The 23,473-nt window shown below is 45.8% G+C and overlaps 1 protein-coding gene across 2 annotated transcripts in view; it reads left to right on the forward strand.

The window, feature by feature from the left end:
* Positions 1–23,473, forward strand: part of LOC117520004 (Kv channel-interacting protein 1-like) — a 183,406-nt gene that overhangs the window by 99,809 nt on the left and 60,124 nt on the right. The window contains exon 1 of one of the 2 annotated variants that reach the window (XM_034181298.1): positions 6,595–6,944. The exons of the other annotated variant lie outside the window; for it this stretch is intronic. Coding sequence (XP_034037189.1) covers positions 6,887–6,944 — 58 coding nt within the window. The 5' untranslated portion in view covers positions 6,595–6,886. Of the gene's footprint in view, positions 1–6,594; positions 6,945–23,473 lie in introns of those variants that run through there. 2 annotated transcript variants of the gene reach the window in all.

Here is a 23,473-nt window from a genome sequence, read left to right on the forward strand (position 1 = left end):
TTTTGCAGTTGTCTAAAATAACTTCACCTCCATCCAGTGTCTATCACCTCCTCCTTGAATATCTCACAACAGTTTTCCTCATTCAGCTTCCACCATCTGTTCCTTTGTTCAGCTCTGACACTCTTCCTTTTTTTCACCTCCAAAGTCATCCTACAAACCACTATCCAATGCTAGCTGGCTGTTCTCTCCTCTGCCACCACCTTACAGTCTCAAGCTTCTTTTAGGTTGCATCTCATACATGGAATTAATCAAGCTGTGTGCACCTTCCCCCACTCTTGGATGCCACCCTGTGCTTCCCATTCTTCTTAAAATAAGCATTCAAGACAGTCACTTCCACCCTAGTTCCAAAATCTACCACCATCTCCCCTTCACATTCCTCAGCCTGATACAGTATTGATCCAGTACGTCCTCATCACCTCTGTTCCTTTTTTCCAAAATGTCCATTGAAGTCTGCTCCAATCATCACTCTTTCATGCTTGGGTACACGCATTACCACCTCATCTAACTCACTCCAGTAATCTTTCTCCTTCATCTCACAACCTGAGATATGCACTGATGACATTCATCATTACCCCTTCAGTTTCCAACTTCACACTTGTCACCCTCTCAGACACTCGCTTATCCTTCAACACACTCTTCAGATATACTTAAATGGTAAATGGACTGTATTTATATAGCACTTTTTCATCTGCGTCAGATGCTCAAAGCACGTTATGTCAGGGACTGAGGTGGCGAGGCACAGCGGGCGGATGGACACAAATGCATGACTCAGATGTGGGTTAAGAAAAGGCTTTATCCAAAAACAGGCTCAGGTCGATACACAAGAAGTCATTACTATATATGCAGACAGGGGAAGAAGAAGAAAAAAAAAGATACACAAGAAGTCAATCAGTACAGGCGGAGGTACACATGGTCAAGAGGAGGACGTGGTCAAACAATGAGTGAGGATCAGACATGGAGAAGCAGGTTCACTGGCGCAGGCAAAGACGTGGTTGAAAAAACGGGCAAGAGTCAAGCACAGAAAGACACAGAGCAAAAACAAGACAAGGAAGGCTTGGAACGAGGGCAAGAGCACAAGGCATGGAGCACAATGAACGAGCAGTGAAACAGAGGAAAGCATGGACTTAAATACAGAGGTTAATCAGGGAGTGATGAGAAGCAGGTGCAGGGAAGAAGGCATGACTGGATGAGACAGTGGAGTGACAGGTGGGCATGTCAGAGCAAGAGAGGAAAATCAGTGACAAAACAAATGTGAAACAATAAGGAACTAATGATACCTAAAACATAAAATGTTCGGGAAACAATAAACAAATGAAAAAGCAGAAAAAGCAAGAGACTAAACTAGAACAGAACTTAATGTGGCAGAAGCATCACAGATAATAAAACCAAGACTAAAGTGGAAGAAACAGAAAATAAACACTCAGGATCAGACTAGGGCCAAAACCTGACACTTTACACATCAGTGCCTCATATTCACCCCGATGTCAGGCTGCTGCCATGCAATGCGCCTACAACACACCAGGACCAACTAGGGCAGGGGTGCCCAAGTTTGGTCCTCTAGATCTGTCATTATTATGATGATGTTACTGAAATGTGCCACATGGCAGAATGCAACTGAAGTTCCCTCACAACCCAAGTGATAAGGTGCCCTGACACTTGTACAACTTTGATCGTGCACTTGCATGCACTGTGCCGTGCAGGAGAGTAAACTCATCTCAATGTCATTGTAAAACATTGTAAACTGTGTGTGGCTTCGTGCACGTGCACAAAGAAAATTTAGAAATGTTCAAAATTTCCATCATGCATTAATTATGTGAATTTCAAGTGAACATTGCACAAACAAGTCAAAAACACTGTATGTGAGTGTGAGTGATTGCGTCAATGCACCGCGTCAGAGCGCAGCTCGTCTGAACGATTATAACGAGATATTAAATGTATAAGCATACTTTTACAGCAGCACACAAGAAGGGATGAACATGCAACTGTTTTACCAAGCTATTACAAGATAAACATGACAAATAAATAAAAATAAATAAATAATTAAATAAATAAATAAAGATATCAGCATTGCCATGCACCTCTGTTTAGTGATCTCATGAGTCCATAAGCTCCTCCCTCTCTGTCTTAAAGGCCAAGACCCATAGCCATGAATGACAGTGCTGAGATGAGTGAATGTTTGTACAATTCAACTCATTCACCACATGCAGATACACTTCTAATGGCTTAAGCCCTGGTCACACCGAATAATGAATGATAAATAATGAGCCACGTAGTGTGTTTTTTTGGTACGAGTGGAGTTATTCAAGAAACAGGTGAGAATAGTGGCTCTTAGAGGCAGATTATTCGGCTAATGAGGCTTATCTCTGAGCTGATGTTTTAGGCATGTTAGTGGTGAGTACAAGGGTGTTAGAGACCCATTATTCAAGTACTTGGCAGCTATAAGGACAGAACAGGCTACCTGCAACAGAGCAGGTTCCACTCTGAGAAAGCCCTTGTAGCCTTTTTTAACATCTGTTTCCTGCAATTCCTTTAGAAGAACATCACATACGTGGCTCATTATTCGAATAATCACTGAAATTTTTGACAAATCCATACGTGGCTCATTATTCATGGCTTTATTATTCGTTCTGAGCAGGGCTTGAGTCCAGAAAGTCAATGAAAGCCTGGATCTTAAGGCGCCCTGACACTTGCACGACTTTGATCCGTGCACTTGCACGCACTCTGCCATGCACGAGAGTAAACTCATCTCAAACTCGTTGTAAACCCTTGTAAACTGTGTGCAGTTTCATGCAAGTGCGCAAAGAAAATTTTGAAATGTTCAAAATCTACATCACACATTAATGACGTGAACGTCACATGATCATTATGGAAACAAGACAAAAACACAGCATGTGAGTGCGAGTGATTGCATCAGCGCACCGCATCAGAGCGCAGCTTGTCTGAATGATTATAACGCGATGTTAAATCTATTATAAACATACTTTTACAGCTGCTCACAAGAAGGGATGAACATGCAACTGTTTTACCAAGCCATTACAATGTAAACATTACAAATAATTACCTTTTTAGCCGGCTCCAAATACGTTCTCCACCTCATTATGCGCGTGCGAGAAAAGCTGCTGCTGGAGCAGTCCTCTGTGATTCCGGAATTGATTAAAGCCATTTTCAACAGCCAGCTCAAAGAGAAAATGATTAATCTGCTATGAAATAATTATTTTCTATATGCAGCGTCCAGCACACAACGCGTGGCAGCCAGTAGAACAAAGCACTGCATCCTGCTGGGAACATAATGGGTGAGATCTTCATGATGATGTGTGTGCAAGTGCGCGGATCAAAGTCGTGCAAATGTCAGGGCACCTTTAATCCAAGACAGTCGCAAAGTTCCCTTCTTCTTGAGAACAGCAATTAGGGTAGTCACTGATACTTGATTGTTTTACTTGGAACTGAGTGAACTGACAACCAACTATGATTTCATTATGTAACTTCGATCTTATTGTTGATCAGGCCACTTGTACATAAACTGGATTTTATTAAGTCAGAAAACATGCAGCTTATCAATCAATCAATCAATTTTTTTTATATAGCGCCAAATCACAACAAACAGTTGCCCCAAGGCGCTTTATATTGTAAGGCAAGGCCATACAATAATTATGTAAAACCCCAACGGTCAAAACGACCCCCTGTGAGCAAGCACTTGGCTACAGTGGGAAGGAAAAACTCCCTTTTAACAGGAAGAAACCTCCAGCAGAACCAGGCTCAGGGAGGGGCAGTCTTCTGCTGGGACTGGTTGGGGCTGAGGGAGAGAACCAGGAAAAAGACATGCTGTGGAGGGGAGCAGAGATCGATCACTAATGATTAAATGCAGAGTGGTGCATACAGAGCAAAAAGAGAAAGAAACAGTGCATCATGGGAACCCCCCAGCAGTCTACGTCTATAGCAGCATAACTAAGGGATGGTTCAGGGTCACCTGATCCAGCCCTAACTATAAGCTTTAGCAAAAAGGAAAGTTTTAAGCCTAATCTTAAAAGTAGAGAGGGTGTCTGTCTCCCTGATCTGAATTGGGAGCTGGTTCCACAGGAGAGGAGCCTGAAAGCTGAAGGCTCTGCCTCCCATTCTACTCTTACAAACCCTAGGAACTACAAGTAAGCCTGCAGTCTGAGAGCGAAGCGCTCTATTGGGGTGATATGGTACTACGAGGTCCCTAAGATAAGATGGGACCTGATTATTCAAAACCTTATAAGTAAGAAGAAGAATTTTAAATTCTATTCTAGAATTAACAGGAAGCCAATGAAGAGAGGCCAATATGGGTGAGATATGCTCTCTCCTTCTAGTCCCCGTCAGTACTCTAGCTGCAGCATTTTGAATTAACTGAAGGCTTTTTAGGGAACTTTTAGGACAACCTGATAATAATGAATTACAATAGTCCAGCCTAGAGGAAATAAATGCATGAATTAGTTTTTCAGCATCACTCTGAGACAAGACCTTTCTGATTTTAGAGATATTGCGTAAATGCAAAAAAGCAGTCCTACATATTTGTTTAATATGCGCTTTGAATGACATATCCTGATCAAAAATGACTCCAAGATTTCTCACAGTATTACTAGAGGTCAGGGTAATGCCATCCACAGTAAGGATCTGGTTAGACACCATGTTTCTAAGATTTGTGGGGCCAAGTACAATAACTTCAGTTTTATCTGAGTTTAAAAGCAGGAAATTAGAGGTCATCCATGTCTTTATGTCTGTAAGACAATCCTGCAGTTTAGCTAATTGGTGTGTGTCGTCTGGCTTCATGGATAGATAAAGCTGGGTATCATCTGCGTAACAATGAAAATTTAAGCAATACCGTCTAATAATACTGCCTAAGGGAAGCATATATAAAGTGAATAAAATTGGTCCTAGCACAGAACCTTGTGGAACTCCATAATTAACTTTAGTCTGTGAAGAAGATTCCCCATTTACATGAACAAATTGTAATCTATTAGACAAATATGATTCAAACCACCGCAGCGCAGTGCCTTTAATACCTATGGCATGCTCTAATCTCTGTAATAAAATTTTATGGTCAACAATATCAAAAGCAGCACTGAGGTCTAACAGAACAAGCACAGAGATGAGTCCACTGTCCGAGGCCATAAGAAGATCATTTGTAACCTTCACTAATGCTGTTTCTGTACTATGATGAATTCTAAAACCTGACTGAAACTCTTCAAATAGACCATTCCTCTGCAGATGATCAGTTAGCTGTTTTACAACTACCCTTTCAAGAATTTTTGATGAGAAAAGGAAGGTTGGAGATTGGCCTATAATTAGCTAAGATAACTGGGTCAAGTGATGGCTTTTTAAGTAATGGTTTAATTACTGCCACCTTAAAAGCCTGTGGTACATAGCCAACTAACAAAGATAGATTGATCATATTTAAGATCGAAGCATTAAATAATGGTAGGGCTTCCTTGAGCAGCCTGGTAGGAATGGGGTCTAATAAACATGTTGATGGTTTGGATGAAGTAACTAATGAAAATAACTCAGACAGAACAATCGGAGAGAAAGAGTCTAACCAAATACCGGCATCACTGAAAGCAGCCAAAGATAACGATACGTCTTTGGGATGGTTATGAGTAATTTTTTCTCTAATAGTTAAAATTTTGTTAGCAAAGAAAGTCATGAACTCATTACTAGTTAAAGTTAATGGAATACTCAGCTCAATAGAGCTCTGACTCTTTGTCAGCCTGGCTACAGTGCTGAAAAGAAACCTGGGGTTGTTCTTATTTTCTTCAATTAGTGATGAGTAGAAAGATGTCCTAGCTTTACGGAGGGCTTTTTATAGAGCAACAGACTCTTTTTCCAGGCTAAGTGAAGATCTTCTAAATTAGTGAGACGCCATTTCCTCTCCAACTTACGGGTTATCTGCTTTAAGCTACGAGTTTGAGAGTTATACCATATATAGCTTACTGTCATATACTTGAACACTGAACGTCTAACCTATTAAAAGAAATCTCAAGGTTCTTCATGCTTTTAATCTCTCCCTTTTCCTACATTTTTGACTTTCAGTCTCCCCTCCTTCCCCTTCCTATATATGTGTATGGTAGGTGTTGGAATGGGGTTGGTGGTGGGCGGGGGGGGGGGGGGGTATAAGTCTGTTATTATGGATGAATGAGCAGGAATGATGAATGAGGTCAGTGGAAGTGTTGATGGATTGAAGTGGCCTTTCAAACTACGATGGTTAGATGAGGTTGACGGGGAATAAACACGCACAAGTCCTTGTTTTTGTGAAATGCACACTTCCCTATGTTCATACCTTATATTTACTCTGCAGTCAATATTTGATCTTTGTGCATTTGCATATTTGTTTCCCATCAGAGGAAAACAGATCAGCAAAGGTGTGAAATGTAACAGGCTGTGTTTTTCTTTTCTTTTTTTCATTCCCCCTTGGAGTGATTCACAGAGAATTATCATGTGCCGATCAATGTGCACACGCACAATAATTTATATTTCAGTGCATAAACATTCTGGATGAGGATTTGTACTGAATCACTGATGATCTGCTCTGGCTGTTGTTGTGAAGGTGGGAGGGAAGGAGAGAGAGAGAGAGAGAGAGAGAGAGAGAGAGACCCCTAACAAAAATAAGAAAAAGTGAGAGAGAGAAGCAAAGGGGAGAAAATGGGAGTGAGAGAGGGGAGGAGCGCCGTGAGATGGAGTGAGGAGGCATGAAAGGGGGGATGATAGAAAGTGGGTTTCTGTTGAAAGCAACCGCTGAGAGAGGAGGAGAGGATGAGGAAAGGAAAGAGGTCGAGTGGGTGCATGTGCATGTTTTAGTTGTCCAAACACGTGACGAAGAGATACAGACTTCAGCACAGACGCACTTGTTTCCACGACGACGACAGCAAACATGGGGGCCGTGGTGGGCACGCTGACCATGCAGACCAAGCAGAGGAGGCCGTCCACGGGTGAGGGAATCCATGCACACGTACACCCTCACAAAAATACCCACGCTTCTTCAGCATGCATATGTGCACATGCATGCAGCACAAGTTTCAGTTATGGATGTGCATGAGCATGATCTGCAGAAGAATGATGAGCGGCTGCTGGTGTGTGCATAAAGATGCACTAAATGAAATGGAAGATATATGGTGCAAAAGACCAACAGGTGTTACTAAGGGGGAAAAAAAAGAAGTGTTTAGTCTTTAGTTTGTGTGCTGAAGTTTCAGTCCATCATGCATGTGTGTGCATGCCCCACTCTGAGAGTGTTCTGACGCTGCGTGGTAAACACACATGATAAAGGTATTTGTCACTCTGCTCACACACTGCTTTTCCGTCTTGCTGTTACCTTGGAAGCACAGTAGCCATGGCAACAAAAGATGTCATTTTGTGGTGTTGGGGGGGTGATGGCAGTGATGAGATTGGGGTTTTCCTAAATAAGTCAAGGCCGTGTGAAGGAGACAGACGGAGTGAGATGTAATGTTCTGCGATGACCTGTTGCCTGCGAGGAATCTTTTAGTTGTCGCCACTCATTCTGATGAACGTGTCATCCTCGCCAATTCAAATCCAGACTAATGAATAAGCTGGGAACAAGTGCCAATTGACCAAAACAGGACATTTTCCGCCCGACTGCTTGCATGTGTTGAGTAAAGCTACAAATACCTCTGCCCCATTGGTGTTATAGATACAAGGTGTAAATTTCCTTTTCGCACAATGAGGAATCTGACTCTACCAGCAAATACAAAAACAAAGCATTTAATGTGGAAAAAGGCCCTGAGAATTGCAGACTGTTTGTAATTCCAGCGCCGTTGCGATACTTCAGCTTTCTGTTTGCTGCATGCAGGATTAATGCACAAGGGCTTGTTTGTGTGTGTGTTTGTGTGTCTGGTCTGGTGTGCTCCAGATAACTTGTTATCCAGGATGGTGACACTGACAGGCCACGGCTGTAATAACATGAGATTAGATTCCTACATGATTGATCTGCTGAACATGAGCTCATCACCGCCCCGTGAGGAGAGACGCCTCCCCACGTGTTCACCCCTTTTCCTCGCCTGCTGGTCTGCATGTTTTCCTGTTGTCCTGCATTATTTTCCATCACACTTTCTGCTTTCATCTTCCTTCTGACAGGCTGTCCGGAATGCTCCTTCTCATCTACCTGTTGTCTGCCTGCTTTCCTCTCCTTTCTTTGAACCCCTGACAACCTATCTCTCCAGCAACATTTTCACCTGACACCTTTTTGCTCCCTGGTGAATTCATAAGTCCTTTTCAGTCCCCATCTCTTCATCGCCTACTTACTCCCTGCAGCAATGTTTCCCAGTCGTCTCCCTCTCTCTTCTCTCATTTTCTGTCACTCTTCTGGTCCTTTGCTTATCTTTTCTTTCTGGGTTTTACTGCCACTTCTCCCCATTCTTAAATCTTTATGATTTTTTGCTGGTGCACATATTTTTTTGTCCTCCATTTCTACCTCGTTGCCTCTCTCCTCACTTTGATGATTCCCCGTCTCCCTGTGACTCTGTTTTACTTTATTCTAATATCTTTGTCACACTGACATGCCAATCTGCTCCTGACACCCTCATTTTCTGTTATTTCTCATGCCTCCATTCTGTCTCTCATTTGGTACCTCTCTCCATCACCCATGTTCCCATTAGCTGGTGTCACTGCTTATTAAGGCACTACACCCTTCAGCTCTCACTGAATCCAGCAGTGTGTGCATTTCTTACTTTCTGATGTGTACTATGTGTAACCACAAAGTCAGAAAAAGCTGCTCCCCCTCCAGTGATTCTTACATTTAGTTACATTTCTATTTCATTGCAAACACTATGAACCAGAGATATTTCATGTTTAGTGTGTGTGTGTGTTTGGTTAATTGCATTTTTCATGCTGTCATGTCTACAGATTGTGCCTGTATGCATATGTTTGTTCAAAAAATGATATGGGTATGGTGGATTAGTGGTTAGCACTGTTGCCTCACAGCAAGAAGGTTCTGTGATTGATCCTTTCTTTGAGCCTGTGTAGAGTTTGCATGTTCTCCTTGTGTTTGTGTGTGTTCCCTCTGGGTGCTCCGGGTTCCTCCCACTTCCAAAGACATGCAGGTTAGGTGAATTAGAATCTTTAAAGTGACTATGAGCTTTTCTGTCTATATGTGGCCCTACAATGGACGTGTGCAGTGTGTACCCCGCCTCTTGCCCAGTGAGCCCTCGAATAGGCACCAACTCCCTGGTGACCCTTAATTTGAGTAAGTGGGTATAGAAAATCAATGAATTAATCAAAATACTCTTCCAGGAATTCTATGGTAGCCAAGAGAGTACACAGCACTTCCAAATGAAGACAACACTAACAAATTCTAAAAACAAACACCTGAATCAGTTGTACAAATGGTGGTTTCATCAAGAATGTCTAGTAAATTGAGAAAATGCTTGCAAACATTAATTGGGGTGTATATGTATATTTGAGCCTGTATGCATATTTTGTACCTGTGTGATTAGAGAACACCCCCCCGCCCCCCCAAAAAAGAAACCCATTTCTTGTTTTTAGTCATTAATGAGGTATGCTGTACAACCATTCCACACTGGCAAAAGAGCACCACGAAGACATCATTAAAAGCCCAGCATGAAATTCATTTCCATGATGAGTGTATGTAAATTTCTGAACACAACTGTAAGATCTCTGTACTATGTAAATCCAATTTCTAGATGATTCATATTATTATTATTATTATTATTATTATTATTATTATTATTGTTATTGTATTCCTGTAGGACGTTTGGAGTCCTATAAGACTTTCAAATCCTATTGAAATTCATACAGGAATCCTGTAGGATTATTTTCCCTATAGGATTCCTATCAGACATTTTGAGTCCCATAGAATTCCTCCAGGATTTCTATAAGATTCCTATAATAGTTTCTCTACAATTGCGACAGGACGCAAAACTCCGAGAGGATTCCAATAGGAATGGGATCAAATAAGATTCCTAAGGCATCATTCCAAGGATTTCCTGTTGAAATGTCTACAGGATTCATCTACGATGTTTTCAGTAGGGTTGTGCATGCAATCAATAAGCAATATTTGACTTAAACTTGCAAAAAATAACAAACAATGGCATGCTCATATGTAGGAAGTAACATTATGCCAGTCGCTATCTTACAGACACACTGTCTTACACAACTCCTGTAGAAATTCCTTTCGGAATCCTATCACATTTTCCCTATAAGTTTCCTTCGACGGTTTTTGAGTAAGGTTGTGCATGTAAATTAGAAATATGTGACTTTCTTGAATAACAAACAGTAGTGTGCTGATATGTAAGGAAGTCTCCACCTTACAGACAAATACACTTTAGTCCATCACACTCTGGATTAAGCAAACCTGTGCCGGTCTTTGTGGGAACAATAATTCTCTGTAATTCTCTCGTGCGTTACCTGTGCTGCTCCACAGCCTGTCTAGTGGATTTTTATTTTGTTTTAGCACTGTTGTTGTGCGTTGCCTGTGCTGCTCCACAGCCTGTCCAGTGGATTTTGATTTTGATTTTATTTTTTTTGGCACTGTTGTCGTGTGTTACCTGTGCTGCTCCACAGCCTGTCTAGTGGATTTTTATTTTATTTTTTACCACTGTTGTCGTGTGTTACCTGTGCTGCTCCGCAGCCTGTCTAGTGGATTTTTATTTTATTTTAGCACTGTTGTCGTGCGTTACCTGTGCTGCTCCACAGCCTGTCCAGTGGATTTTGATTTTTATTTTATTTTTTTGGGCGCTGTTGTCGTGCGTTACCTGTGCTGCTCCACAGCCTGTCCAGTGGATTTTTATTTAGCGCTGTTGTCGTGCGTTACCTGTGCTGCTCCACAGCCTGTCTAGTGGATTTTTATTTTGTTTTAGCACTGTTGTCGTGCGTTGCCTGTGCTGCTCCACAGCCTGTCCAGTGGATTTTTATTTTATTTTATTTTATTTTTTAGCACTGTTGTTGTGCGTTACCTGTGCTGCTCCACAGCCTGTCCAGTGGATTTTTATTTTGTTTTAGCACTGTTGTTGTGCGTTACCTGTGCTGCTCCACAGCCTGTCTAGTGGATTTTTATTTTGTTTTAGCACTGTTGTCGTGCGTTACCTGTGCTGCTCCACAGCCTGTCTAGTGGATTTTTATTTTTATTTTATTTTTTAGCACTGTTGTTGTGCGTTACCTGTGCTGCTCCACAGCCTGTCCAGTGGATTTTTATTTTTATTTTATTTTTTTGGGCGCTGTTGTCGTGCGTTACCTGTGCTGCTCCACAGCCTGTCCAGTGGATTTTTATTTTTATTTTATTTTATTTTTTAGCACTGTTGTTGTGCGTTACCTGTGCTGCTCCACAGCCTGTCTAGTGGATTTTTATTTTGTTTTAGCACTGTTGTTGTGCGTTACCTGTGCTGCTCCACAGCCTGTCTAGTGGATTTTTATTTTGTTTTAGCACTGTTGTTGTGCGTTACCTGTGCTGCTCCACAGCCTGTCTAGTGGATTTTTATTTTGTTTTAGCACTGTTGTTGTGCGTTACCTGTGCTGCTCCACAGCCTGTCTAGTGGATTTCTATTTTGTTTTAGCACTGTTGTCGTGCGTTACCTGTGCTGCTCCACAGCCTGTCTAGTGGATTTTTATTTGTTTTAGCACTGTTGTCGTGCGTTGCCTGTGCTGCTCCACAGCCTGTCCAGTGGATTTTTATTTTTATTTTATTTTATTTTTTAGCACTGTTGTTGTGCGTTACCTGTGCTGCTCCACAGCCTGTCCAGTGGATTTTATTTTTATTTTATTTTATTTTTTAGCACTGTTGTTGTGCGTTACCTGTGCTGCTCCACAGCCTGTCTAGTGGATTTTTATTTTATTTTAGCACTGTTGTCGTGCGTTACCTGTGCTGCTCCACAGCCTGTCTAGTGTCGGATTCCCTGTTTGGGAATCCGCTAGCTTAGCGTAGCTACTAGCTCTTAGCCGTTTTAGCATGGCGGCTTCTCCTGTCTCTCCCGTACTTTTCTGCTCTGGGTGTGAAATGTTTAGTTATTCCTCGGCCTCTTTTAGCAGTAACGGTACATGTAATAAGTGCAGCTTATTCGTAGCTTTGGAGGCCAGGCTGGGCGAATTGGAGGCTCGGCTCCGCACCGTGGAAAATTCTACAGCTAGCCAGGCCCCTGTAGTCGGTGCGGACCAAGGTAGCTTAGCCGCCGTTAGTTCCCCCCTGGCAGACCCCGTGCAGTCGGGAAGGCAGGCTGACTGGGTGACTGTGAGGAGGAAGCGTAGCCCTAAACAGAAGCCCCGTGTACACCGTCAACCCGTTCACATCTCTAACCGTTTTTCCCCACTCGACGATACACTCGCCGAGGATCAAACTCTGGTTATTGGCGACTCTGTTTTGAGAATGTGAAGTTAGCGACACCAGCAACCATTGTCAATTGTCTTCCGGGGGCCAGAGCAGGCGACATCGAAGGACATTTGAAATTGCTGGCTAAGGCTAAGCGTAAATTTGGTAAGATTGTAATTCACGTCGGCAGTAATGACACTCGGTTACGCCAATCGGAGGTCACTAAAATTAACATTGAATCGGTGTGTAACTTTGCAAAAACAATGTCGGACTCTGTTGTTTTCTCTGGGCCCCTCCCCAATCAGACCGGGAGTGACATGTTTAGCCGCATGTTCTCCTTGAATTGCTGGCTGTCTGAGTGGTGTCCAAAAAATGAGGTGGGCTTCATTGATAATTGGCAAAGCTTCTGGGGAAAACCTGGTCTTGTTAGGAGAGACGGCATCCATCCCACTTTAGAGGGAGCAGCTCTCATTTCTAGAAATCTGGCCAATTTTTTGGGATCCTCCAAACTGTGACTGTCTAGCGTTGGGACCAGGAGGCAGAGCTGTGGTCTTATACACCTCTCTGCAGCTTCTCTCCCCCTGCCATCCCCCTATTACCCCATCCCCGTAGAGACGGTGCCTGCTCCCAGACCACCAATAACTAGCAAAAATCTATTTAAGCATAAAAATTCAAAAAGAAAAAATAATATAGCACCTTCAATTGCACCACAGACTAAAACAGTTAAATGTGGTCTATTAAACATTAGGTCTCTTTCTTCTAAGTCCCTGTTGGTAAATTATATAATAATTGATCAACGTATTGATTTATTCTGCCTAACAGAAACTTGGTTACAGCAGGATGAATATGTTAGTTTAAATGAGTCAACACCCCCGAGTCACACTAACTGTCAGAATGCTCGTAGCACGGGCCGGGGCGGAGGATTAGCAGCAATCTTCCATTCCAGCTTATTAATTAATCAAAAACCTAGACAGAGCTTTAATTCATTTGAAAGCTTGTATCTTAGTCTTGTCCATCCAAATTGGAAGTCCCAAAAACCAGTTTTATTTGTTATTATCTATCGTCCACCTGGTTGTTACTGTGAGTTTCTCTGTGAATTTTCAGACCTTTTGTCTGACTTAGTGCTTAGCTCAGATAAGATAATTATAGTGGGCGATTTTAACATCCACACAGATGCTGAGAATGACAGCCTCAACACTGCATTTAATCTATTATTAGACTCTATCGGCTTTGCTCAAAAAGTAAATGAGTCCACCCACCACTTTAATCATATTTTAGATCTTGTTCTGACTTATGGTATGGAAATAGAAGACTTAACAGTATTCCCTGAAAACTCCCTTTTGTCTGATCATTTTTTAATAACATTTACATTTACCCTGATGGACTACCCTGCAGTGGGAATAAGTTTCATTACACTAGAAGTCTTTCAGAAAGCGCTGTAACTAGGTTTAAGGATATGATTCCTTCTTTATGTTCTCTAATGTCATATACCAACACAGAGCAGAGTAGCTACCTAAACTCTGTAAGGGAGTTAGAGTATCTTGTCAATAGTTTTACATCCTCATTGAAGACAACTTTGGATGCTGTAGCTCCTCTGAAAAAGAGAGCTTTAAATCAGAAGTGTCTGACTCCGTGGTATAACTCACAAACTCGTAGCTTAAAGCAGATAACCCGTAAGTTGGAGAGGAAATGGCGTCTCACTAATTTAGAAGATCTTCACTTAGCCTGGAAAAAGAGTTTGTTGCTCTATAAGAAAGCCCTTCGTGAAGCTAGGACATCTTTCTACTCATCACTAATTGAAGAAAATAAGAACAACCCCAGGTTTCTTTTCAGCACTGTAGCCAGGCTGACAAAGAGTCAGAGCTCTATTGAGCTGAGTATTCCATTAACTTTAACTAGTAATGACTTCATGACTTTCTTTGCTAACAAAATTTGACTATTAGAGAAAAAATTACTCATAACCATCCCAAAGATGTATCGTTATCTTTGGCTGCTTTCAGTGATGCCGGTATTTGGTTAGACTCTTTCTCTCCGATTGTTCTGTCTGAGTTATTTTCATTAGTTACTTCATCCAAACCATCAACATGCTTATTAGACCCCATTCCTGCCAGGCTGCTCAAGGAAGTCCTACCATTATTTAATGCTTCAATCTTAAATATGATCAATCTATCTTTGTTAGTTGGTTATGTACCACAGGCCTTTAAGGTGGCAGTAATTAAACCATTACTTAAAAAGCCATCACTTGACCCAGCTATCTTAGCTAATTATAGGCCAATCTCCAACCTTCCTTTTCTCTCAAAGATTCTTGAGAGGGTAGTTGTAAAACAGCTAACTGATCACCTGTGTTGTGAAAGTGTAGGTACACGGACCCACAACAGGGGGCGCAATGAACGGACAATGGAGAAAGGTGAATAACAAGTTTTACTGTTGTGAAAAGAGCACAACCAATACAACAATTAATAATTTGGAGTTTGAAGCCGAAATCTGCTGGTGTCGTGTGGGCAGGCTCGAAGGTAGGAGGCGTCCGTCCTAGTTGAACCGGAACCACCCAGATTTCCTCTGCCACCGAACCCCAGAAGTACTGGAACCGCCAAGTCCCGAATTCCCAGGTGGCCACTGCCTCCGCTCGTCGGATCCGGTACTGCTGGCGGGAAAGAGCACAAACACACAGGTATGGATGCGACAGCACCCAGTAGACGGAGAGGGGAGAAGCCGCCTCCACCTCTTGTTACAATGAAGCAGGAAAGGTGAGTACTTATCCAAGCAAGTAGCTTTCTGTAGTCAGCTGTCCTGAAAAGGTTTACCACGGTTTATCAGAGTCTTCAATATGAGCTTGCAGAGAAGGTTACCTTAATCTCAAGGCGATATCTCGGCACTGAGGTGGAGACGCTGTCCTGCTGATATACCTCCGTCCTGAGTGCAGTCAGCTGTGTCCAGTAATGGGTGACAGCTGTCACCCTGGCAGCCCTCGTCGGCGGCAGCGCCCTCTGGTGCCTGGAGCCCGCACTCCAGGCAGGGCGCCCTCTGGTGGTGGTGGGCCAGCAGTACCTCCTCTTCAGCGGCCCACACAACAGGACCCCCCCCTCAACGGGCGCCTCCTGGCGCACGACCGGGCTTGTCCGGATGGCGACGGTAGAAGTCGGCCAGGAGGGCCGGGTCCAGGATGAAGCTCCTCTTCACCCAGGAGCGTTCTTCGGGGCCGTACCCCTCCCAGTCCACCAGGTACTGAAGACCCCGACCCATTCGACGGACATCGAGGAGCCGACGCACGGTCCAAGCCGGTTCCCCGTCGATGATCCGGGCAGGAGGTGGTGCCGGACCCGGGGTGCAGAGGGGTGAGGTGTGATGGGGCTTTATCCGGGAGACGTGGAATACCGGGTGAATCCGCAGCGAGGCCGGCAACTGAAGCCTCACTGCGGCGGGATTGATGATTTTGAGGACCTTGAAGGGGCCGATGTATCGGTCTTGGAGCTTGGGGGAGTCCACTTGAAGGGGAATGTCCTTGGTGGACAACCATACCTCCTGCCCAGGACGATACGTGGGAGCCGGGGCCCGCCGCCGGTCTGCATGTGTCTTCGCTCTCGTCCGGGCCTTCAACAAGGCAGAGCGGGCGGCACGCCACACCCGACGGCACCTCCGTAGGTGGGCCTGGACCGAGGGCACACCGACCTCTCCCTCGACCACCGGAAACAAGGGGGGCTGATACCCCAAGCACACCTCAAACGGGGAGAGGCCGGTGGCTGATGACACTTGGCTGTTGTGAGCGTACTCGATCCAGGCCAGGTGGGTACTCCAGGCCGTCGGGTGCGCGGCTGTCACACAGCGTAGTGTCTGCTCCAAGTCCTGGTTCGCCCGCTCTGCTTGCCCGTTGGTCTGGGGATGATACCCAGACGAGAGGCTGACCGTGGCCCCCAGTTCCCGGCAGAAGCTCCTCCAGACGTGTGAGGTGAACTGGGGACCGCGATCGGAGACGATGTCTGATGGTATACCATGCAGACGGACGACGTGGTGGACCAGGAGGTCCGCTGTCTCCTGGGCCGTTGGAAGCTTCGGGAGGGCCACGAAGTGGGCCGCCTTGGAGAAACGGTCCACTATCGTGAAGACGACGGTGTTTCCCTGGGACGGCGGGAGACCCGTGACGAAGTCCAGGCCGATGTGGGACCAGGGGCGATGAGGCACGGGCAGTGGCTGTAGCTGCCCTGAGGTCTTCTGGTGGTTGGCCTTGCCCCTGGCGCAGGTGGTACAGGCCTGGACGTAATCCCGGACATCGGCCTCCAGGGATGCCCACCAGAAGCGTTGCCGGACGACTGTCACGGTCCTTCGCACCCCCGGGTGACAGGAGAGCTTAGAACCGTGACAGAAGTCTAGGACTGCGGCCCTGGCCTCTGGTGGGACGTATAGTTTGTTCTTTGGTCCGTTTCCGGGGTCCGGGACACGGGTCAGGGCCTCCCGGACGGTCTTCTCCACGTCCCAGGTGAGGGCGGCCACGATAGCGGACTCCGGGATGATGGGATCCGGGGGATCCGACGGTTCCGTTTTGACCTCATCTTCGTGCACCCGGGACAATGCATCCGATCTCTGGTTCTTGGTCCCGGGGCGGTAGGTAATCCGGAAGTCAAAACGGCCAAAGAACAGTGACCAGCGGGCTTGCCTGGGGTTCAGACGCTTAGCGGTCCTGATGTACTCCAGGTTCCGATGGTCAGTGAAAACCGTGAATGGCACGGCTGTTCCCTCCAACAGATGTCTCCACTCTTCGAGGGCCTCTTTCACAGCAAGGAGTTCCCGATTGCCGACGTCATAGTTCCGTTCAGCGGGGGTCAACCTGCGGGAAAAATAGGCACACGGGTGAAGGACCTTATCGGTCTTCCCGCTCTGGGAGAGCACCGCTCCTATCCCTGAGTCCGAGGCATCCACTTCAACCACTAACTGGCGGCTAGGATCGGGCTGCACCAGAACTGGTGCAGACGAGAAGCGCCGTTTCAACTCCTTGAACGCGGCCTCGCACCGGTCCGACCAGGTGAAGGGAACTTTTGGAGAGGTCAGGGCTGTCAGGGGGCTAACTACCTGACTGTAGCCCTTGATGAACCTCCTGTAGAAATTAGCAAAGCCGAGGAACTGTTGCAGCTTCCTACGGCTTGTGGGTTGGGGCCAGTCTCTCACCGCCGCAACCTTGGCCGGGTCCGGGGCGACGGAGTTAGAGGAGATGATAAACCCCAGGAAGGACAAAGAAGTGCGGTGGAACTCACACTTCTCGCCCTTCACAAACAGACGGTTCTCCAACAACCGCTGTAGGACCTGACGTACATGCTTGACATGGGTCTCAGGATCCGGAGAAAAGATGAGTATATCGTCTAGATATACGAAGACGAACCGGTGCAGGAAGTCCCGCAAGACATCGTTTACCAACGCTTGGAAGGTCGCGGGAGCATTAGTGAGACCGAACGGCATGACCAGGTACTCAAAATGACCTAAGGGGGTGTTAAATGCCGTCTTCCATTCGTCTCCCTTCCGAATCCGAACCAAATGGTACGCGTTCCTAAGATCCAGCTTGGTGAAGATTCTGGCTCCATGCAAGGGGGTGAACACTGAATCCAACAAGGGCAACGGGTATCGGTTGCGAACCGTAATCAATGCATGGACGAAGTCCGCCATCTTTTTTACCCACAAAAAAGAAACCAGCGCCCATCGGTGAGGTGGAATTCCGGATCAACCCGGCGGCTAATGAGTCCCGGATGTAGGTCTCCATTGATTCGCGTTCCGGCCGTGAGAGGTTGTACAGCCTACTGGACGGGAACTCACTGCCTGGAACCAAATCAATGGCACAATCGTACGGGCGGTGGGGAGGAAGCGTGAGAGCCAGATCCTTGCTGAACACGTCCGCAAGGTCATGGTACTCCGCTGGCACCGCCTTCAGATTGGGCGGGACTCGGACCTCCTCCTTAGCTTGGGAGCCGGGCGGAACCGAGGAACCGAGACACTCCCGATGGCAGGTTTCGCTCCACTGAACCACCACCCCGGACGGCCAATCAATCCGGGGATTGTGCTTAAGCATCCATGGAAATCCTAAAACCACACGGGAGGTGGCCTGAGTCACAAAGAACTCGATCACCTCCCGGTGGTTGCCTGACACCACCAGAGTTACTGGAGGTGTCTTGTGTGTGATTGGTGGGAGTAGGGAGCCATCTAGTGCTCGAACCTGCACAGGCGAGGTAAGAGCCACCAGAGGGAGCCCTATCTCCCTGGCCCATCTACTGTCTAGCAGATTCCCCTCAGAGCCCGTGTCCACCAGTGCTGGGGCCTTCAGGGTTGAATCCTCAAACAGGATCGTGACTGGGAGTCGTGTAGCAATGTGGGTATGTCCCACGTGAATGTTTTGGCCCACCCCTGGCCCAGTCTCTAAGGGCGGGCGTTTGGCGTTTGACCGCTCGGGGCAGTCTCTCACATGGTGCTCTATTGAACCACAAACAAGACACGCTCCGTGGGTCCATCTCCTTTGTGCATCTGGTGCCCTAAATGTTGCCCTACTCGTGTCCCTAGCTTCGTCAGTAGGGGGAGCTGTGACCCCACGGAGCGCAGGAACAGAGGAGCGTGGGGAGGGCGGAGCTCGATCGGACCCGGAAGGGAGAGGGACGACGCGTGCCTGGCCACGCCCTTCGCCTCGTTCCCGACGGCGTTCTTCTACCCGGCTGTCGAGTCGTATAACTAGATCGATGAGCCCATCTAAATCCCGCGGTTCGTCCTTAGCCACCAGGTGCTCTTTTAGGACCAGAGACAGTCCGTTTACAAAGGCAGCGCGGAGGGCAGTGCTATTCCAGCCGGATCTCGCCGCCGCGATGCGGAAGGCGACTGCATAGGCAGCTGCGCTCCGACGCCCCTGTCGTATGGACAGTAGTGCGGTTGAAGCGGACTCGCCTCTGTTGGGATGATCGAACACCGTTCTGAGCTCCCGTACAAACCCATCGTATGAATGAAGGAGCCGTGAGTTCTGCTCCCAGAGCGCTGTAGCCCAAGCGCGTGCCTCCCCGCGAAGCAGGTTTATGACATAAGCTACTTTGCTAGCGTCAGTCGCGTACATCACGGGACGCTGTGCGAAGACGAGCGAACATTGCATCAAAAAATCCGCGCACGTCTCCACACAGCCTCCGTACGGTTCTGGAGGGCTTATGTAAGCTTCTGGGGACGGAGGAAGGGACCGTTGAACGACCAGTGGAACGTCACTCTCACACGCAGGGTCCTCGGGAGGGAGAGCCGCAGCGGCGCCCGGAGGGCGCGCTTCCACTTGTGCGGCGAGAGCCTCCACCCTGCGGTTTAGGAGAACGTGCTGCTCGGTCATGAAATCGATCCGAGTGGTGAAAGCGGTGAGGATCCGCTGCAACTCACCGACTACCCCTCCCGAAGCCGCCGCTGCGCCCTGTTCTTCCATTGGCCGTTCAACAGCCGGTTGACGCCCCTCGGGATCCATGACGCTGGCCGAGATATCCTGTTGTGAAAGTGTAGGTACACGGACCCACAACAGGGGGCGCAATGAACGGACAATGGAGAAAGGTGAATAACAAGTTTTACTGTTGTGAAAAGAGCACAACCAATACAACAATTAATAATTTGGAGTTTGAAGCCGAAATCTGCTGGTGTCGTGTGGGCAGGCTCGAAGGTAGGAGGCGTCCGTCCTAGTCGAACCGGAACCACCCAGATTTCCTCTGCCACCGAACCCCAGAAGTACTGGAACCGCCAAGTCCCGAATTCCCAGGTGGCCACTGCCTCCGCTCGTCGGATCCGGTACTGCTGGCGGGAAAGAGCACAAACACACAGGTATGGATGCGACAGCACCCAGTAGACGGAGAGGGGAGAAGCCGCCTCCACCTCTTGTTACAATGAAGCAGGAAAGGTGAGTACTTATCCAAGCAAGTAGCTTTCTGTAGTCAGCTGTCCTGAAAAGGTTTACCACGGTTTATCAGAGTCTTCAATATGAGCTTGCAGAGAAGGTTACCTTAATCTCAAGGCGATATCTCGGCACTGAGGTGGAGACGCTGTCCTGCTGATATACCTCCGTCCTGAGTGCAGTCAGCTGTGTCCAGTAATGGGTGACAGCTGTCACCCTGGCAGCCCTCGTCGGCGGCAGCGCCCTCTGGTGCCTGGAGCCCGCACTCCAGGCAGGGCGCCCTCTGGTGGTGGTGGGCCAGCAGTACCTCCTCTTCAGCGGCCCACACAACAACCTGCAGAGGAATGGTCTATTTGAAGAGTTTCAGTCAGGTTTTAGAATTCATCATAGTACAGAAACAGCATTAGTGAAGGTTACAAATGATCTTCTTATGGCTTCGGACAGTGGACTTATCTCTGTGCTTGTTCTGTTGGACCTCAGTGCTGCTTTTGATACTGTTGACCATAAAATTTTATTACAGAGATTACAGCATGTCATAGGTATTAAAGGCATTGCGCTGCAGTGGTTTGAATCATATTTGTCTGATAGATTACAGTTTGTTCATGTAAATGGGGAATCTTCTTCACAGACTAAAGTTAATTATGGAGTTCCACAAGGTTCTGTGCTAGGACCAATTTTATTCACTTTATACATGCTTCCCTTGGGCAGTATTATTAGACGGTATTGCTTAAATTTTCATTGTTACGCAGATGATACCCAGCTTTATCTATCCATGAAGCCAGAGGATACGCACCAATTAGCTAAACTGCAGGATTGTCTTACAGACATAAAGACATGGATGACCTCTAATTTCCTGCTTTTAAACTCAGATAAAACTGAAGTTATTGTACTTGGCCCCACAAATCTTAGAAGCATGGTGTCTAACCAGATCGTTACTCTGGATGGCATTTCCCTGATCTCTAGTAATACTGTGAGAAATCTTGGAGTTATTTTTGATCAGGATATGTCATTCAAAGCGCATATTAAACAAATATGTAGGACTGCCTTTTTGCATTTACGCAATATCTCTAAAATCAGAAAGGTCTTGTCTCAGAGTGATGCTGAAAAACTAATTCATGCATTTGTTTCCTCTAGGCTGGACTATTGTAATTCATTATTATCAGGTTGTCCTAAAAGTTCCCTAAAAAGCCTTCAGTTGGTTCAGAATGCTGCAGCTAGAGTACTGACGGGGACTAGCAGGAGAGAGCATATCTCACCCATGTTGGCCTCCCTTCATTGGCTTCCTGTTAATGCTAGAATAGAATTTAAAATTCTTCTTCTTACTTATAAGGTTTTGAATAATCAGGTCCCATCTTATCTTAGGGACCTCATAGTACCATATTACCCCATTAGAGCGCTTCGCTCTCAGACTGCGGGCTTACTTGTAGTTCCTAGGGTTTGTAAGAGTAGAATGGGAGGCAGAGCCTTCAGCTTTCAGGCTCCTCTCCTGTGGAACCAGCTCCCAATTCAGATCAGGGAGACAGATACCCTCTCTACTTTTAAGATTAGGCTTAAAACTTTCCTTTTCGCTAAGGCTTATAGTTAGGACTGGATCGGGTGACCCTGGACCATCCCTTGGTTATGTTGCTTTAGACGTAGACTGTGTTTCATAATTATTGTATGGCCTTGCCTTGCAATGTGGAGCGCCTTGGGGCAACTGTTTGTTGTGATTTGGCGCTATACAAGAAAAAAGTTGATTGATTGATTGATTGATATTGTTTTGTTTACACTGGTGCTGAAATTATGTGCTCTTGTTGGTCTTGTTTCTGGAAGTGGCTTTGAATGTGTTTGTGGGTGTTTTTAAGCAGTGAGCCTCTGGACTTCCAATGAACCACCCAAAGGCCAGATGGGGATTAGCCCAGTGTCCACTTTCTTTGATATGATAAAATAGTAAACCTTCAAACGAGCTACTTCCAAACATGATTATGTTTGCAGCTTTGCATGTTGTAAATAGGACTGTTGTAGCTTAAAGCTACTTTTAAGTTATACTTATTTCTCAGAGAGTTCATTCCACCTATGAGAGTTGATGGGTGCAAGTGAAACCTCTCGGTCACTGCCAGGGTGTCAGATTAAACTCATTCAGATTATGCAAATGGAACCGTCTCTGGTAAGGATTACAGGATGAAAAAAGATGACGGGGCAGAGAACGAGTGTGAGAAGAGAGGTGGGCAAAGTGGGAGAGATAAGGAGGGAACACAGGGGCCTTTTGAGGCCAGCAGATGAAACGCAAAGAGTCAAGAAATGAGGAGTGCTGCTGACACGATCAGAGACGACAGCAGATGTAAGAGAGACTGGTTCAAGGATGGTGGAAGGGTGTGTGCATTATTACTACGGTACGTGCTTACAGTCTTTCACAAATATTCACCAGGGGCAACTCTTCAGCAACAACCACAACAACAAAGTCTTTAATATTAAGGAGTTTGCATAAAGGCAGCAGTGGCCTGGAGAAGCATCAGAGCTAGGCTTTAGAAATCAAATCAGAATACCCAAAGAAGCTCATTTCAAGGTAGCTTCAAAATTGCATATCTAGTTTGTTGAGACCTGAGGTGCCCAAATTCTTTCCGTTAAAGGAACTTAAATTTATCTGGATGGACGGCCATCGACCAAAAGGTAAATGCTCATATCTGAATTGAGTGCATACAATGAAATGTATTGTATTTTTTACAGAAAATGAACATTCTATGCAATTTATGTTTGAAATTTTTCTGTTTAACAACCACACAAAAATCAAGCAAGACAAAGCACAAGAAACTGAAACAAATTAAAAGAACAAAAACAAAAAACTGCCAGTGAACGAAAGAGGTACCACTAGGCAGGTTAGGCCATACAACAACTTAAATGACTTAAATGATAACTTAAATGAAGAAAGAAACCCAAAGTTGCATAAGTGGATTCAGTAACTCTGGATCAGCCTGCCCATCCTCCATCCATCCCCCACACCGACCTTGGGTTTGGTTGAGAACAGATGACCAGCACATGATTCATAGGTACAGTCAGACCACCTAAAATAAGAGAAAACTAATGAATGTAGGGCGTTGTCTTGAATATGTTCTACCCACCACTTACAAACAATTCTCTTAGTTTGAATGGTCCTCGCCTGAGGTCCATTGTCTGGCCTAAATCTAATGTCTGCATGGTTTTAAAGGTGGGATGAAATCTTGATTTGGTGACGAATCAAACCCAAACAAAAAAAGTGCTTGTTGTTTAGGGCCACTGTGTATTTAGCTGCATTTTCTATATTCATTACCTCTGATAATCAATCAATCAAT

This window comes from Thalassophryne amazonica, chromosome 11, assembly GCF_902500255.1.
Source record: "Thalassophryne amazonica chromosome 11, fThaAma1.1, whole genome shotgun sequence".
Classification (NCBI taxonomy): Eukaryota; Metazoa; Chordata; class Actinopteri; order Batrachoidiformes; family Batrachoididae; genus Thalassophryne; species Thalassophryne amazonica.